This window comes from Corylus avellana, chromosome ca7 (assembly GCF_901000735.1).
Source record: "Corylus avellana chromosome ca7, CavTom2PMs-1.0".
Taxonomy (NCBI): domain Eukaryota; kingdom Viridiplantae; phylum Streptophyta; class Magnoliopsida; order Fagales; family Betulaceae; genus Corylus; species Corylus avellana.
Window position 1 is genome coordinate 7,376,660 of NC_081547.1, and position 15,596 is coordinate 7,392,255.

A 15,596-nucleotide genomic window follows, 5' to 3' on the forward strand; every position below is an offset into this window, starting at 1 on the left:
AAAAAAGAAAGAGGATGTATGTTGATAAGGTAATGAGATAATAATTAAAGGAGTAGGTGGATTGGGTGGTCCATATATATTAAACAAATCCAGGCAAGATTTTGAAACCTAGTTGTTTGGCTTTGAAGAGGTTGTAGCTGTCCTTGTATGGCTGTTTTATTAGGTTATATTGTTTGATACATTTTTTTTGCCAAAAGATCCCTTCCATCTGCCATGTCTGTGTGCTTGACCCGACCACATGTTTCCCACGGTCTTTTTGTTTTGGTTTCTATTTCTTAATGTACTTAATTAACTTCTTCTTCTTCTTTCTTCTTCTTCTTTTATAAAATAAAAAAGAATTAAAAAAGTTGAATTTGTGTTTAATATATAGTGTATCCATCAAGCAAAAGGTTGAATCTTTTTAGGGTTTGCATGTTCCTGCGAGCAGAGTGGCTTAGGAAAGGAGCCCACAAGGGAAGTTGTCGCCTGTCGGTATCCCCTTTGGCAAATTATTTGCGGCCTTATATTATTGACCTCTCAAGTTTGTTGACCCCTTCAATCTTCTTGTTGCTGTCCCTTGCACTTTCCTCCTCCTTACTTAACATTTTATCTTATTTTGGAGTGTTTGAAAAACCCAAAAAAATAAAATAAAAAATTTAAAAAATTTAAAAATTTAAAATAAAAATAATAATAATAATAATAATAAAAAACTTCACAAAGTTTTCTTGAATTTTCACACGTTTTGATATGACTCTTTTAAAGTTCAAAAACTCTCGATTTCCTCTCCCGCCCCCCCTTCAACTTATAATTTGATGTAATCTACTATATCTGTTAGGATTTGGCGTTAAATCTTAATAAATGCTATAAAATTACCAAAATACCCTTAATGTGAAATTAATGATAAGTTTGAAATTTTATAATAGTTTTTTGGGGGGTGTAAAGATTATTTAATCTATTTTAACGTCTATTTAACGTTAAACCCTAACCGAAGCATTTGCGAAGTTTTTCATTTTTTTTTTTTAAAAAAAATGACGAATGCGGGATGTCGTTTATTTATAGTTTTTCCGACTGTTCACATGAGATGGGCCTCATCTATGGGTTAGATGTATTCCCAAATGTCTCAGAAGTGGTCAACCATCTTAGGTTTGGACTTTGACATTTTATTTTTTTCTTTCCTAGAAGTCAAGCTTAAACTCATTAGATAATGACGGGTGGGGTTCAATGGTAGGCAGCAAGGCATTTGCTTAATGCTCTCAAATTATTTGGACTCGTTCTTTTTATAATGTAATTTTTGTGTGTTATGATATAAAAGTAAAAGTTGTTTTGAATATTTTGTAAATGTTTTATGTTTTGAATATTTTTTTATGATAAAAAGCAAAAAAAAAAAAAAAAAAAAAACCTAGAAACCAGCGTCTTATGAAGGCAAGTAATGATCATCTTACAGCTACCTCTTATCACATAATACTGTACTGATATAGCAGTGTTAATAAACTCTTAAATCAATCTTTATTAAAAAAAATAAATAAATTTAAGAGCTTATTAACACGGCCACGACAGCCCAATTGTATATAAATTTAATAAAAGTTTTATTCAATTTCAAGAGAAGCAAAATAGCCCCCCCCCCCCCAATTATTAGTATTTATTTGTAGGAACCAGCAACCCTAGAAGAACATCAAGTGCTTCATTTTTAGTAAATTTTGGTTGTTAAGATTATTTTTTCTGTTGAGTGGTTGTTAGAATTCTGTTATTTTTCTCATGGTAAAAAGAAAATAACTTTTTTCAAAGACAAAAGTCACAAAAGGGAAGGGAGGGGGGGTTCTTTTCCCATCCCATCCCACTCTTCACGCTGGTTTATGCTGCCTCTAAAAGCCAAAATTCTTTTGTCCTCCTAACCCATTTTACAAAAGGAGATTCTCTTGTCTTAGTCTCTAAAATTAGACTGATAGGAACTTATGATCACATAAAACCAATTCTAAATGCAGAAAAAAAAAAAAAAAAAAACATAAAGCGTGTGTGCTTCTCACGCGCACGCTAAAAAAAAAAAACATATATTTTTTACATGTTAAAAAACACATATTTTAGAGGAGTAATCCGTTTTATGTGTTCCTAATATGCTTAAATAACACATAATATTTTTATAAACTGGATTAAAAAAAAAAATTCCTCAAATGCTTGGAGTTTACTAGTGTATTAACACAATATACCTAAAAATAATAATAAGAAGTTTCCAATGGGTAGCCCGTAGCCCAATTCGCCGGGATCATGTCTTACGAAATAGAAATTACTAGTTTGAATTATTCTTTTTTTTTTTTTTTTTAATTACGGATATTAAAAAAAATAGAAAATAAATAACAATAAACAAGAAGAAGCAAATTAAAAAAAGAAAAAGATTAATAAAAAAACAAAAAGAAAAGAAGTAGGAATAGGGGGACGGTTAAGATGATGAAGTCAGGCACATGTGTGTCGGATAGGGACTCCTCTCTTTTCCTTGATTACAGCTGTATTCACGACCAGTCTCTGTCTTTCTTGGCCTCCATTTCTTCCCTATTATTTATTTTCCAAAAAAGAAAAAAGAAAAAAAAAGAAGAGTAAGAACAATTTCTAATAATAGAATGTATCAGCATCGTCGACCTCTCTGCTGCTGCTTTTTGTCTCGGGATTAAACAAAACAATAGAAAATGAGAACAAATCCCTTTAATTTCTCCGCCTATTTCGTGACACATAATGCATGACGGGAAGGGGCATTAACATTTCTCTTCACCGATTTTGTTTATTGGTGATCTCTTGGTTCAACAACTAATCCCTCCCCTCCCATCTATAATTCTTATTCTTTAATTCCCACATTCTTACTTTGGAGTTTGAGACACCCAAACGCACACTTGTTCGGAGCTACACCCAATTTCTCGAATGGGAAGAATTGGAGCCATGAATTCCACTGGGCATTCTTGAGGTATGGTGGGTCTTTTGTATTCGTTCTACTTTTTCAACTCCTTATCTGGGTTTGTTTTGACTTCGGTTGTATCTGTTTCTTCTTCGCTTTGTTTGCAATTTCGTTTGTGGGTTACCCACTTCTTAGCTAAACTTGAAGTTTTTTTTTTGTTTTGTTTTTGTTCTACTTGCGCTGACTCCATGGGTTGAATCAAATTTGTTGCTTGTAGTGCTTTCTTTTGTTTCAATTATCTTTTGGGTGAGTTTTGTTGGAGTGTGTTGGTTGCTTACCCATTAACTACACAAAGTTGTTGGATTTTGAACTACTTAATTATTCTGTTGTGGGTAGTTTGAAGTGAAATTGGTTTCTTACAATCGTAGTTGCTGTTTGCTTTATGAGAAAATGTAGAAAAATGAAAGTATGAGGTTATTGGTATGAGACTTGGATGGATTAGACTTTAAGTTCCACTCAACTGATTATAAGTTCATAACTAGATCAAGTTGATTAGTTGAGTTCTTATGTTGTAAGACTCAGAAGTGCAAAATAAAACTCGGAAATTGAAGAATTTCAATTTTTTTTCCCTTTCTTTGTTTCCCTGCTTCCCAAAATAGATTATGAAACTAAGCAGGGGAGTTTCATCATGCAATACTATAATTTTTTATTATGATACCACAAGGAAAATTGATAGAAGACTGCAACAGAAGACATTTTAGAACAACTTATGGCATGGAAAAATTTGAAAAAGAGGTGAGTTAAATGTATGCTTAGTCCAACCCTTCTGAAACAACTTAAAAAAGATGTTTGACCCAAGAATATCTGATTTTGAGCTTGCTTGTATAGCAGTGTATTTGGGTTTCTAACACTGCTTCCCTCCTTTGAGAAACTAGCACCTGCACTATCACTCTAAAATGATCAATCAATTTGGAGCTTCCTTAGAATTGAGCCTAGTCTCACCTAGTAAGGAATCAATGTGGAACTTAGCACCCATGAGTACCTTTACAATCTATCAACTCTGTGAATTATTCATCATTCCAATTGAGGTGCTACACAAAAGTTTTGATGTGAAAGCAAGATCTTGCTCACATTAGTATCTTCCATGCTTTGGTGTGTAAGCCAAACAGAAACTACCTTTGGAATGAACAACTTGAATTCAATGATTTAGACATTTTGACTAAATAATGTACAATTTTTCTGTTCCATTCAGTGCAAAGAAATACCGCTGGTCTGCTAACTACTGGTGACAAACTCCTAGAAATTATTTGGCTTTCTGATATTGCTGATCAACAATGGATTATGGAGTTTTGTAGCTTCACAAAGTTAAACCCTTGTATTCTATACCCTTTGTGGGTGCTAAGTTTGGGATCTTCCTTTCATTGTGTTAAAACTTCGCCTTTCTTAGACTTGTCTGATTTGGGAATCCTCCTCATTAGTTTACCTAATATTAAAAATGCAATCTTGTACCAGTGAATGTTAGTTCTTCCTTCTTGATTGGAATTTAGATTATGTGATTTGAAATCATTACACAAGTATACAATCCCTGATTCAATGTGCGTCATCAACGGAGATCTTATCTTTCGTAGTGGAAAAATTAGAGTAAAGGCATGAAGCAAAGCAGCTAATGGATCTTACCATAAAAAAAATACTGTGATAGTAGCAGTAATGATGATTTTTATTGTAATATGTTTATCAGATGCAGAAATTAAATAACATAGGGATAGGTGGACTGCGCTGCTGGTACCAAACAACAATAGAATGCTAATTTTTTTATTTTTTTATTTTTATTTAATAAAATTCCTTAAGGTATATCCTTTGGGAGTAAAGAAATGCTCCAAAACATGTAGGTTCAACGACACACAATAACATAGTTTTCGCCTCAACAAGTTACTGATGACTGCTCAATAACTTTACAATTAGGCTACTTTAACTCCTTTTATCTTTCTGCGTAAGCTGATCTGCATTTCCTTCTATTTGTCTTATGCTTCTTCCAACTTCTAATGAAAGTTCTAGTCATCTCTGTTCAAAACCAAGCTGGGAAGTTGCTGCTCTGTATCCAATTACAGGTGTAACTATTTAGAAATCCTAGTTCAGGATAGACTTCTAGAAAATATAAATGAGATAAAAACCTTTGCAATCTTTTATTCATGGATGTGAACTCTGCTTGGATGCGAAAATTTTAATATTTAACACTTATGAGACTTTTTGTAATTGGATCTGGTTGACTCTATGTTTTTGTGTAATATTGCAGTAGAGAAATTGGAATGAGGGGATCAGACATAAGCCTCTACAATAAATTCCAGTGTTCTTATCTTGATGATGCTACTTGCAATTTTTTTAGTTGCAGAAAGTAGTAATTAGCATATGAGTTGACAGGCTGTTGTAAATGGTCTGGAAATTCCAAAAAAAATTGAACAAAACTCATGTCAATGTGTGGACTTTTCGGTATGTAAAAAATTTATGTATGGATATGTGAGTATATTTTAATACACAAATGGTGTAACCTGTTTCTCCTTTTGGCTCAAAGTGTAATCTGTATTGAATGAACTTTCCACATGTTGATAGTTTGGGAAAAAGACTTCTAACCTTTTATAAATGTTTGTTTCTTGTTTCTTACATGCTGAAAAAATGATTACATTATTAAATCCTTGCTTGAAATAGAACCAAAGGAATAGAAAAATTGAAGCCACTAACAAGAACACCTGATGCTTTTGATGTCAACGTAATCAAAAGTATCAGTTTTTATTTTTTTATATTTTATTTTTTTTATCTCTGCCTGATTGTGACTTAACTCCTGATGCCACAGGGTTCTTCAGCTATTGAAGAAAACACATACAATGGCAAAAGATTTGTGACCATAATGGATCCTCAGGCTTTTATTAGGTTGTCAATAGGCTCACTGCGACTGAGGATTCCTGGAGCAGCTTTGAACTCGGTGAGTTCTGGAATTCAGGCACTCTCTTCTCCATGTTCATGTGAAATTCGTCTTCGAGGTTTTCCTGTGCAGACGACGTCAGTCCCTTTAGTAACCTCTTCTCAAGCTACACCTGATTCTCATAGCATTGCCTCAAGCTTTTATCTTGAAGAATCCGATCTGAAGGCATTGTTGGCACCTGGCTGTTTCTATAGCACTCATGCGTGTTTGGAGGTTGTTGTTTTTACGGGGAGGAAGGGATCCCATTGTGGCGTAGGCACCAAGAGGCATCAGATTGGGACATTTAAGCTGGAGGTTGGTCCCGAATGGGGTGAAGGGAAGCCAGTAATTCTTTTCAATGGTTGGATAGGTATTGGCAAAAACAAGCAGGAGAGTGGAAAACCAGGAGCAGAGCTTCATTTGAGAGTGAAACTGGACCCTGATCCAAGATATATTTTCCAGTTTGAAGAGGTGACTAGATTGAGTCCTCAAATCGTTCAGCTTCAAGGCTCCATTAAGCAGCCTATCTTCAGTTGCAAGTTTAGTCGAGACAGGTGATATGACTCAAGTGATCTTCTATTTCCATTGATTGTCTAAAACCTACAAAAAGCTGCAACCTGCTTCATTTTTTTTGTTTGACAAATTTGGCTGGCACTTAGAAGCTTAATCAGGATCATGTAATCCAGAAAGAAAAGAAAAGAAATTAACTACTTGCTATTGATATCTTGACATGAATTTAATGTTAATTAATTTGTTCACTGTTTTGCTGGCTTTAGATTCTTTTAGGCTGTGTAAGCTTTCTGATTGGGGTAGTTTTGGCTATATCAGTTGAGGAGCTAATCCTCACACTGTTACAGTAGACAGATTTTGGGTGACACGCAATATTTGGGTGAAAGCAACATGAAACTTTTCTGCGTTATAATATATTTGGAAAGAGAAATCCTAGGTGTTTCTTGATGCTCTATTTAACTTCCAACAAGTTTTACAAGAAGAAATGTAACCTTCACTTTGGTATAGTACTATACTTACCTTTCCAAACCCCCCCCAAAAAAAAAATAAAATCTACCTTTTCCTTAAAGGAGTCTTTTGCTTTCTGTGTAAGAATATTGTGTGTGAAAAGGGCTTTTATACTATTTTCTTGTTTCTGTTTCTCTGTTAGTCTTGTAATTTAGTAGGATGAACTGCTATCTCCAATTATTTTTTTGACAGTTAATGAATTGACAGGGTACCTCAGGTAGATCCATTGAGCGCTTACTGGTCAGGTTCTGCTGATGGTTCTGAGCTAGAGATGGAGAGAAGAGAGAGGAAGGGGTGGAAGGTGAAGATACATGATCTCTCTGGTTCGGCTGTTGCAGCAGCCTTCATAACAACTCCATTTGTGCCATCAACAGGTTGTGATTGGGTGGCCAGGTCCAACCCAGGAGCTTGGTTGATTGTTCGACCTGATGTTTGCAGGGCTGAGAGCTGGCAGCCATGGGGAAAGCTTGAGGCATGGCGTGAACGTGGCATCAGAGATTCTGTCTGCTGCCGATTTCGCCTTCTTTCTGAAGGCCAAGAGGGAGGGGAGCTTCTCATGTCAGAGATATTTATCAATGCTGAAAAGGGAGGTGAGTTTTTCATAGACAGTGACAGACAAATGCGAGCAGCAGCGGCAAGTCCGATACCAAGCCCGCAAAGCAGTGGAGACTTTGCAGCATTGTGTCCTGTTGTTGGAGGTTTTGTCATGAGCTGTAGAGTGCAAGGGGAAGGGAAGAGTAGCAAGCCGTTGGTACAACTGGCCATGCGACACATAACATGTGTGGAGGATGCTGCCATCTTTATGGCACTAGCAGCAGCTGTTGATCTCAGCATTGAGGCTTGTCGGCCCTTCCGTAGGAAGATCAAGAGAGGGTCCCGTCATTCTGTATGAAGTATGTATCAAAATTTGTTGTGATTTGTTTCCATGAATATAGAATAGCTCTACTTTTTCTCTGATTGCTGTGATCTTTGGCATTTTGTACAGGACTCCCTGTTTAGATCTTTACTTGCAAAAATTGTTGGCCTCAAGTATAGCAGTTATAGCCTGCAAGAGAGCAATCTGCCCCGGCATGACTTGGGGGAGGGTAGTTTCTTTGGAAAAGCAAGTTTCAGTGAATCCCAAATGGGTGTTTCAGTAGAATTAGTGGAACTTAGTTGCTCATGTTTCCGCAAGAGGGTTTCCGGAACTTTTGTAATTATTGTTAGTTAAGGCTGAAAATAACAGATTGGCGAACTCATAAGTGTTTAATCCATTGGGAAACAGGTTACTAGTTGACTTGCTGTAAGTATTGTAATATAAGTCGAAACCTGTTTGCCACTACTCTTTCCAAAACCTTGAATACATTTTCTCTCCACCCTCTTGCAGTATGAACAGAAATCACTAAAGCTGATGACTTGGATAGCCATTGTGAGTGAAATTCATCGAAATGCCGTTCAGTTGCTAGGTCTGTTTGTTTGGGCGGAAAATATTTTTTGTCGGAAAATATTTTTCAGAAGACAAGCTATACGCTACTCTCATTCCACCCTCCTTTCTAAGCTGCGAGAAAGAGTGAGATGTTGAAGAGGAGCTACGGAATAAGAGAAACATGAGAATATATGGTAGACCTTATGGGGGTGAGATTGGGATTCAGTGTACTTACTTATTCATCTTGCTTGCATTTTGAAAAAGGCAATTGTGTGAGAGAGCTCGCTTGTTCGGACAGGAGTTCAGGCAGTCCAACACCTACTTAGGCATGTAGGTCGCATAAGGGACATTATCACAATTACCTGGTCGGAGGCTGGTCGGAGGTGTAGGAGAGCTACTGAAAATAGTTTACGTAGATAAAGCATAAATCATTTTACGCCTCATAAAAGTTTTTTTTTTTTTTTGGTCAACTGAAATTGTTCTCAAATTAGCCGAACACTCACATCTAAGAAAAATATTTTTGAAAATATATTATACACCGAAACAAACAAGAAAATATATGTATACCTTGATTGAACTTATTAGATAATTCGGAGTTCTGTTCAATTACACTAATCCAATGATTTGTAGTCTCAACCCCAATCCCAGACCAAACAAAAGAGGACCACTAAGAGCCATTCTCCTAGCACCAGTTAAGGAAGCCATGGCGACCAACCGAGAGACAGGAAGCCCCACATGTTTTGAGAACTTCTAACTACAAGGGAGAACATGAGACATTATCTTCATAGAATATGGTGGATAATTTGAGTCCCTACTACACAGCATATTGACGTCAAAATTAAAATCAAACAAAATAATCTGTGCTCTTGTCTTTGTTCGCCCATTTGTTTCCTTTGCGGGGGGACCAGAGGAAAAAAATTGATTCACAAAAAATAAGACACAAGGTGCCAAATACTATAGAAACAAAAACTAACAAGAAAAATATTCTATACATGCAATAGTTTTTAAGTTTTTTGTGACGCCAACACAAGACAAGAGACAATACGGCTACCAGAAAAGCAAGGTTCCAAAAACCCATCAAAATGCACTCCCTCCATGCCAACTGGCTGTAAATGGGAAAAACAAACTCAAAAATCCATTGACACCGTTAATGAAAGCTCTCCAACACTAAGCTTCAGTTGTTTGAAACAACTCTTCAACCTCCTTTACAGTGCTTTGTGCTTCCTCAATTTCTGGGCTTTCCTTTTGGTTTGACTCCTCCAGCTCAGCCTGAAATTGAATATCATACTCAGCAGAATGTATTCATAAAACTCAAATGCTCTGTTGATTAATCTTTCATTGAAATGAATCCCCGTAGATGGAAAGATATTTATGCTTGGAGCTAAACACTACTCTTTTTTTTTTTTGATAAGTATAAACACTACTACATAGCATATACACCAAACACTAGCACAACAAGCAGGGGGTGTCAAGACATGGCATGAAAATATATCTGTTCTTTTTGTTCCCCATTGCACTTGAAAAGTTGTATTTCGGTTGGCAATAACTGCTACTTGAACTCAATATGTGCTTCTTGCATCTAAATTATATCAGCAAACTTCCCAGTCTCTCACAAAGTGAGGTGCCAGAAACGGAAAGTGGAAAATACATGTCATGTATCTAACAATAAATAAGGGATTTTTCAAATTTGAGCAATTGTCCCTCTTATCCAGAAAAAATTGTTGCAACGCATCCCCACTATCCAAATTAGTACCAGAAATAAGAAAAATAAGAAATCTCTCTCTCTCTCTCTCTCTCTCTCTCTCTCTCTCATGGGCTTATATCTCGACCTTCATCACCCATCAAAAGATCCAACACCACAACCACCAATTTCAGGTTTCAGATCCATAATGAGGACATGACCCCCAAAAAATTTAGCAGGTTGAGAGAAAACTGGGCCGTGCATTGCACACACACACACACACCTCTTAGTTGTTATTGTGGTTGAATTGGACCAGTTTCTTCATATAGAGAAAAAAAAAAAAAAAAAAAAAATTGAATGGCAAGCACAACAACTGAGAAGAGAGGAGCTCTGTAGAGAGATTGTCAAGCTCCTATTGGTGATAAAATATAAAGTAAAATAAAATAGGCAGAACAATATTTCTCGAGAAAGGGGAGAAAGAGATAGCCTTCATTTTTATCATTCATTTATTATTACATTTAATTAACTGCTCTGGTAAACCTTACAAATCTTTGCGTCTCTAAGTGAATAAGTTAACAAACCTAGCCCTAGCGGGTTGGGGGTGTTACAATTAAACCCAGCCCTAACGGTTTGGGGGTGTTACAATTACCGACATTGGGATGGAAGCGCAACCATTGAAGGAGGCTCTACCAGAATGTGCATCAACAGTCACGCTGAGTGCACCTTAATTAATTAGCAAATGAGCAGGTCTGTGGCCGCAAATGTTGCCATGGTCGCAAGGACCACACAACCCTAGTATGCAGGGTGTAACAATGTACATGGGCCCTATTATGAGAAAACTAGTTATAAACATATATATTTACATGTTCTAAAGAATAGATGGCCGGAATGTGGGGCTAGGAAACCTATAGGGAGCATAGTCATGAATGCATTTCTTCACCTTACATAAGTGCAGTAACACGAGGAAAACTATTATTAACTTTTATTAATGACCTAGGGAAAAACGCTAGTTACATTTACGATATTACTGTAAAAGGACTAGTCAATTTAGAGCTTTCCTATAATTACTTATGAAGCTCAATTTTACCAAGTAAGTAAACAATGTGGGACTTAGTACCCATTACTTTCTTTATAAACCACCCACTCTATATGAGCTACTCATCTTCCCAGACTAAGGTGTTACATTCAGCCCATTTAAGTGTGTTACAAGTTACAACCGCCTAATTGGAAGGGTTGCCCAAAATAAGTAATCTAATGTTAATAATCAATTGGAAGCATAATTTTCATATAAGTCTTGCTTTAGTCCCACACCATCATAGCTATGAAAAGTGTATAAATAGAGACTCATAGAAGAAGCCTTTAACCTGCTACTGCTAAAACACGACTGATCACAAAGAATCACAACCTAGAACCCAACCCATCAAGCGCGTTGAAACCACCAAACTATAAGGGCTGGCAGAGTCAATAATTTACTTATACAGTCCTATTGCAGTACCTAGTAAGCCATAGAGGACATTAATTAATATCATTCTTTTCTGATAAGTAATAATTAATATCATTTTTTTTGATAAGTAATGATTAATATCATTCTTTTTTGATAAGTAATAATTAATATCATTCTTTTCTAACCTCATGTTCTGAAGGATCTACAATATGTGATCATCAAACTGAATAAACCATTAACCAGCCTGTGCCAAAACATAAGCTAATTGCCTAGAAAATAGACACACGGACACACAAGGTGCTCACAACCGGAGTGCAGCTTATTTATGTGTGCCACAACCTGCAGCTAGAAGGATGCGGAAGAGTTGCATGCACACATGTGCATGTGCACAACCATAGTGCAGCCTATTTATGCGTGCCAAAACCCACAGCTAGAAGAGTGGGGAAGAGTCAGTACTCTAATTATCCAGTCTGACAGTTAAAATCACAATTTTATACCATTGTTCTATAAGCCCCGAGTTCTGAAAGCTATAGAGTAAGATTTATACGAGGGAGAATCTGCAGCAGCTAAATAATAATACAGCAGTTAGAACAGCAGGGAAGGCACACACAAAAATAATGAAACAATACCAAAGTTCCTTTCAGGTCAGATAATGAGGCCTCCAGGCGCTTGCGACAATCAGGTACCATCATCCTTGACTCAGCCAGCACATTCTCCTGTTCAAACATATAACAAAAAGAGAGCATCTAAATAGGATATTAAAGGAAGATATTAGAACATGAATAAATACTTATTCCTTCAACCAAATAGGCAATGAAGTTTTCCACCAATGCAATCCGGAGTATGTCTTTTTTTTTTTTTTTTCCGGTCAAGCACATACAATTTGATCAGGAGTATGATTTTAGTCTGTCATACCTGTTGCTTAAGGTCATAAGGGTCAGCTCCTTTCTCCTTCATGTCTGCTGTTTTTGCAGCTTCTCTCTCAACTTCTTTCTCATATGACTGCAACTCTTTAACAATACGTTTACATGTTCCTGTCTTGATTTTCAGATTTCTTAAGGTTGCCATTGGAACCTATCAGAAGGAAGAATTTTAACCAAGGATTTGCACATTCCCTAAATCTTTTTGATTGGTAATCACAAATTTATTAAAAAGTGCAAAGGTGCAACCCAAGCACACAAGAATCATATAAGAGATACACCTAACCAAAAAAATAAAAAATAAATTTAAAAAAATAAAAACCATGAAAGCTAGAAATATTAAAGTCAAAGGCACGTCCAGTGATAAAGTGTCTTGAAGAAAAAAGCCTTAATTCCACCACCGTCCACTCATGTTCTTCAAAACTGCGATATAGGCAAGTGCCACTTGATGATTTTATTTTTGTTTGAGACGTTATACACATCACTAAAGACAACCATTGCACAGGACCAAATTTATTGAACACACAAAAATGAGGCTCCTAAATAAATGTATGGTTCATTTGTTTGCTACCACATCATTAACTTGAAAGATTCCTCATATTTTGTACTCCCTCTATCTCAATCTTTTCTTTTCTTTTTTGAACGAGGTATTTTCTTTTATTAACTCATTAACTGTCCCCAGTGGCAGAGCAGCAGAAAATTTTTTTTGGTCGTTTTTCTCCACCCATTCTCAGCCATCAACAGAGGCCAATCACCCAAAATCACAATTAAACCCACACCAATTTGAACCCAAAACCAACAACTTCAAATCCTATCATAATACTCAATTTTGGTAAAATATAGCCCCAACAACCGAAAATCACTGGAACAAACCACAATAATTTGAACCCAAAATCACAACACATAAAAAATTTCCAAACAAAAACACTCATCCAATGGGTATAACGAAATTTAAACTACAATGGAAATCCCCAAATTAAACCCTAGATTTTTGAACCCTCACAACACACCAAAAAGCAACCGAATCGAAAGAAACAATAGTTACTTATTGTTTCTGAGAAAAAAAGCAACCAAACCGAAAGGAATTCAAAAAAGAACGACACAGGGGGAGAAAAAGAAAAGGAAATTCAGGCACTTACCTTGTAATCTTGCTCTGATTTTCTCTAGCTCGAAACAGAGCATAGAAAGAAGCCAAACAAGAAGAAGAAAAAATTTGAAAAATCCAATCCCTCCCTCCTTTGCTGCTATGTCAGAGATAAAGCACAAACTCTGGAGAAAGAGCGACGGACGGCCAGAGCGTGCTACGTTTCAGCGTTTCCAAGAAAGGGAGAGAAGAAGAATGAAGATAGAAGCGTGCAGAGAGAGAGAGGGAAAAAAAAAAAAAAAATTTAAAAAAATTTGTAAGGTGTGCAGGGGAGGAAAAAGGAAAGGAAAAAAAATTTAAAAATCTTTGTAGGGGCCGCGATACAGTGTGTTGGACCTTGGGCGAGGAAAACAGGAAAGAAAATTAAAAAAAAAAAAAAAACCAACTTTGTAGAGGTCGCGGCCAACTCTGGCCGACATTTGGCTCCGCCATCTGGAATTTCAAAAATAAAAGCATTCATCCTTTCAATGTTGCATATTAAACTTAAATTAGAACCCACCTACGTTTTCTTGACCCGCATACTGGTGGGTACATCGACATTGCAAAAGCTGACATTCTTCTTAAATTTTGGATCTCAATCAACACACTGGTGGGTACAATTGTTTTCCCAATTTATACGAAGTAGGTTTTCTTGCATTTCGAAGGAAACGAACCCCAAATGAAGAAAAGGCAATGTGAATATGCAAGTCTTATGTTTTGCTGTAAAGAAAAATTCAAGCAAACCGGTCTGTTTCTTTGCACCCAAAAAAAAAGAAAAGAAAAGCAAAGCGGCATGCATAAATACGTTTCATTACCCACTAACTCTAGTTTCGGATAAAAAATCCAGATGATTTTATAAGGGCTAAATCTAATGGAATTCATCGGTAAACTTTATTTATTTATTTTTTTTTTTATCTTTCTTATATTTGTTCTCGTCCACATTTTTGCAGTAGAAATGTGTGCAAGAGTGGATGGTTCTTTTCAGATTCTCTGCAGCTTCTCTTCCCCAATTATCCATCTTGTCAACCAGCTCGGATCTTGGGTAAAGCATTTACATGAGGAAGGGATGATTCCAAGATCCCCAACCCTTCCAGCAAAAAAGCAGCAGAAATCAAAGAATCAAACACAACCCATTGATCCTGCTCAAAACCCACATAAACCTGCCATAATTTGATTTATCAACACTACGGCACCACCCCAAATGGGTTTAGAATCCTTGGCTTATGAAATGATCAGAAACTAGCGGTGTTCGAAGCTAAGAAAGAAAATACAGAGGATAAAATTTCATGCTATCACGGTATCACCATCGGCGTTCGAAGAACTGCCCAGTTGAAGAGTATGGCATACAGAGCGAGAGAAAGATAGAGATTGATACCTGGACGTAGTGGTAGCGCCACGAACCAAGTGAAGGCGGAGGAGGGACTGAGAGATCGACGGGGAGACCGTGTTATGAGCACAAAAGGTTGTATGAAGAGTTAAACCAAGATGGGAAGAAGAAGAGGCATATGGCGCATGCTGTGGGGAGTACCGCACCTAGTCTTGTTTGCGAAAGCAACTAAGCTCAATTTTTTTTTTTTTTTTAACTCAACTCAACTTTTTTTCGACCCAAGTTACCCAACTAAAAAATATTATTAATAAAGATTTGAAAAAATATATATATATATATTTAGGGGTGGTAGTTGAAAACCCCAAGTTACCTTGCTAGTGTGGAGTGGTTTAGCCACCCCCATCAATTTCGGGGTGGTTTATCTACCCTCTTTATATTTTTTAAACCATCCAAACATAATATCAATTATTATTTTTCTTTGATTTCACAATTTTGAAAAGAATAGAAAATATTATAAAAAAATCGCGAATTCAAACAATGAGGCCATCTAGCTAACGGAGAAAGTACATCTTAGCTCTAACCAATTTAGTATTTACATGTTTCCAAGAGGTAGTGCAATCAGCTAAAAATCATGTTTCATAAAGGTCACTAATTCGAATCTCTCTCCTCTTTTCCTTGTGCGGTTAAAAAAAATTAAAAATTAAAAAAATAGTATTACATTCAGTCTTTGTAATTCTCTAAAAAGCTGTCATCTTATGATGTAGAGTATTCTAGAATGCAAAACGCGGGCTACCCATAAACTAGGTCAATAGTAAGTTCCAGTCCATGTATGGGCAATCACTTGATAGTGGGTCAAGAATTTA

The 15,596-nt window shown here is 36.3% G+C and overlaps 2 protein-coding genes across 4 annotated transcripts; one reads left to right on the forward strand and one right to left on the reverse strand.

The window, feature by feature from the left end:
• Positions 1 to 2,562: 2,562 nt before the first annotated feature.
• On the forward strand, positions 2,563 to 8,157 carry LOC132188412 (uncharacterized). 2 transcript variants are annotated; one of them, XM_059602853.1, is made up of 4 exons: positions 2,563 to 2,934; positions 5,709 to 6,370; positions 7,041 to 7,726; positions 7,819 to 8,157. In XM_059602853.1, exons 1-3 carry the CDS (start codon positions 2,932 to 2,934, stop codon positions 7,723 to 7,725), a joined length of 1,350 nt encoding a protein of 449 aa, XP_059458836.1. In that variant the 5' UTR covers positions 2,563 to 2,931; the 3' UTR covers position 7,726; positions 7,819 to 8,157. The 2 variants fall into 2 exon arrangements, with proteins under 2 accessions (XP_059458836.1, XP_059458837.1); XM_059602854.1 differs by having other exon boundaries at positions 2,564 to 2,929.
• A 1,003-nt stretch (positions 8,158 to 9,160) lies between these two features.
• Positions 9,161 to 14,925, reverse strand: LOC132188194 (tubulin-folding cofactor A). 2 transcript variants are annotated; one of them, XM_059602599.1, is made up of 4 exons: positions 14,782 to 14,925; positions 12,279 to 12,437; positions 11,993 to 12,079; positions 9,161 to 9,507 (listed from the first exon to the last, which is right to left on the reverse strand). In XM_059602599.1, the coding sequence occupies exons 2-4, from the start codon at positions 12,429 to 12,431 to the stop codon at positions 9,406 to 9,408; spliced, it is 342 nt and encodes a 113-aa protein (XP_059458582.1). In that variant the 5' UTR covers positions 12,432 to 12,437; positions 14,782 to 14,925; the 3' UTR covers positions 9,161 to 9,405. The 2 variants fall into 2 exon arrangements, with proteins under 2 accessions (XP_059458582.1, XP_059458583.1); XM_059602600.1 differs by lacking the exon at positions 14,782 to 14,925 and adding an exon at positions 13,423 to 13,643.
• Between the last annotated feature and the right edge of the window lie 671 nt (positions 14,926 to 15,596).

What these genes read in the sequence shown, in the direction of transcription:
- LOC132188412 (XM_059602853.1), top strand. An exon ending in TGCAAGTTTAGTCGAGACAG is followed by an intron (nt 6,371 to 7,040) that starts GTGATATGACTC and finishes ATGAATTGACAG; the next exon opens with GGTACCTCAGGTAGATCCAT.
- LOC132188194 (XM_059602599.1), bottom strand. Translation starts at nt 12,431, where the DNA reads ATGGCAACCTTAAGAAATCTGAAAATCAAGACAGGAACATGTAAACGT. An exon ending in CTTATGACCTTAAGCAACAG is followed by an intron (nt 12,080 to 12,278) that starts GTATGACAGACT and finishes ATGTTTGAACAG; the next exon opens with GAGAATGTGCTGGCTGAGTC. An exon ending in CTGACCTGAAAGGAACTTTG is followed by an intron (nt 9,508 to 11,992) that starts GTATTGTTTCAT and finishes ATTCAATTTCAG; the next exon opens with GCTGAGCTGGAGGAGTCAAA.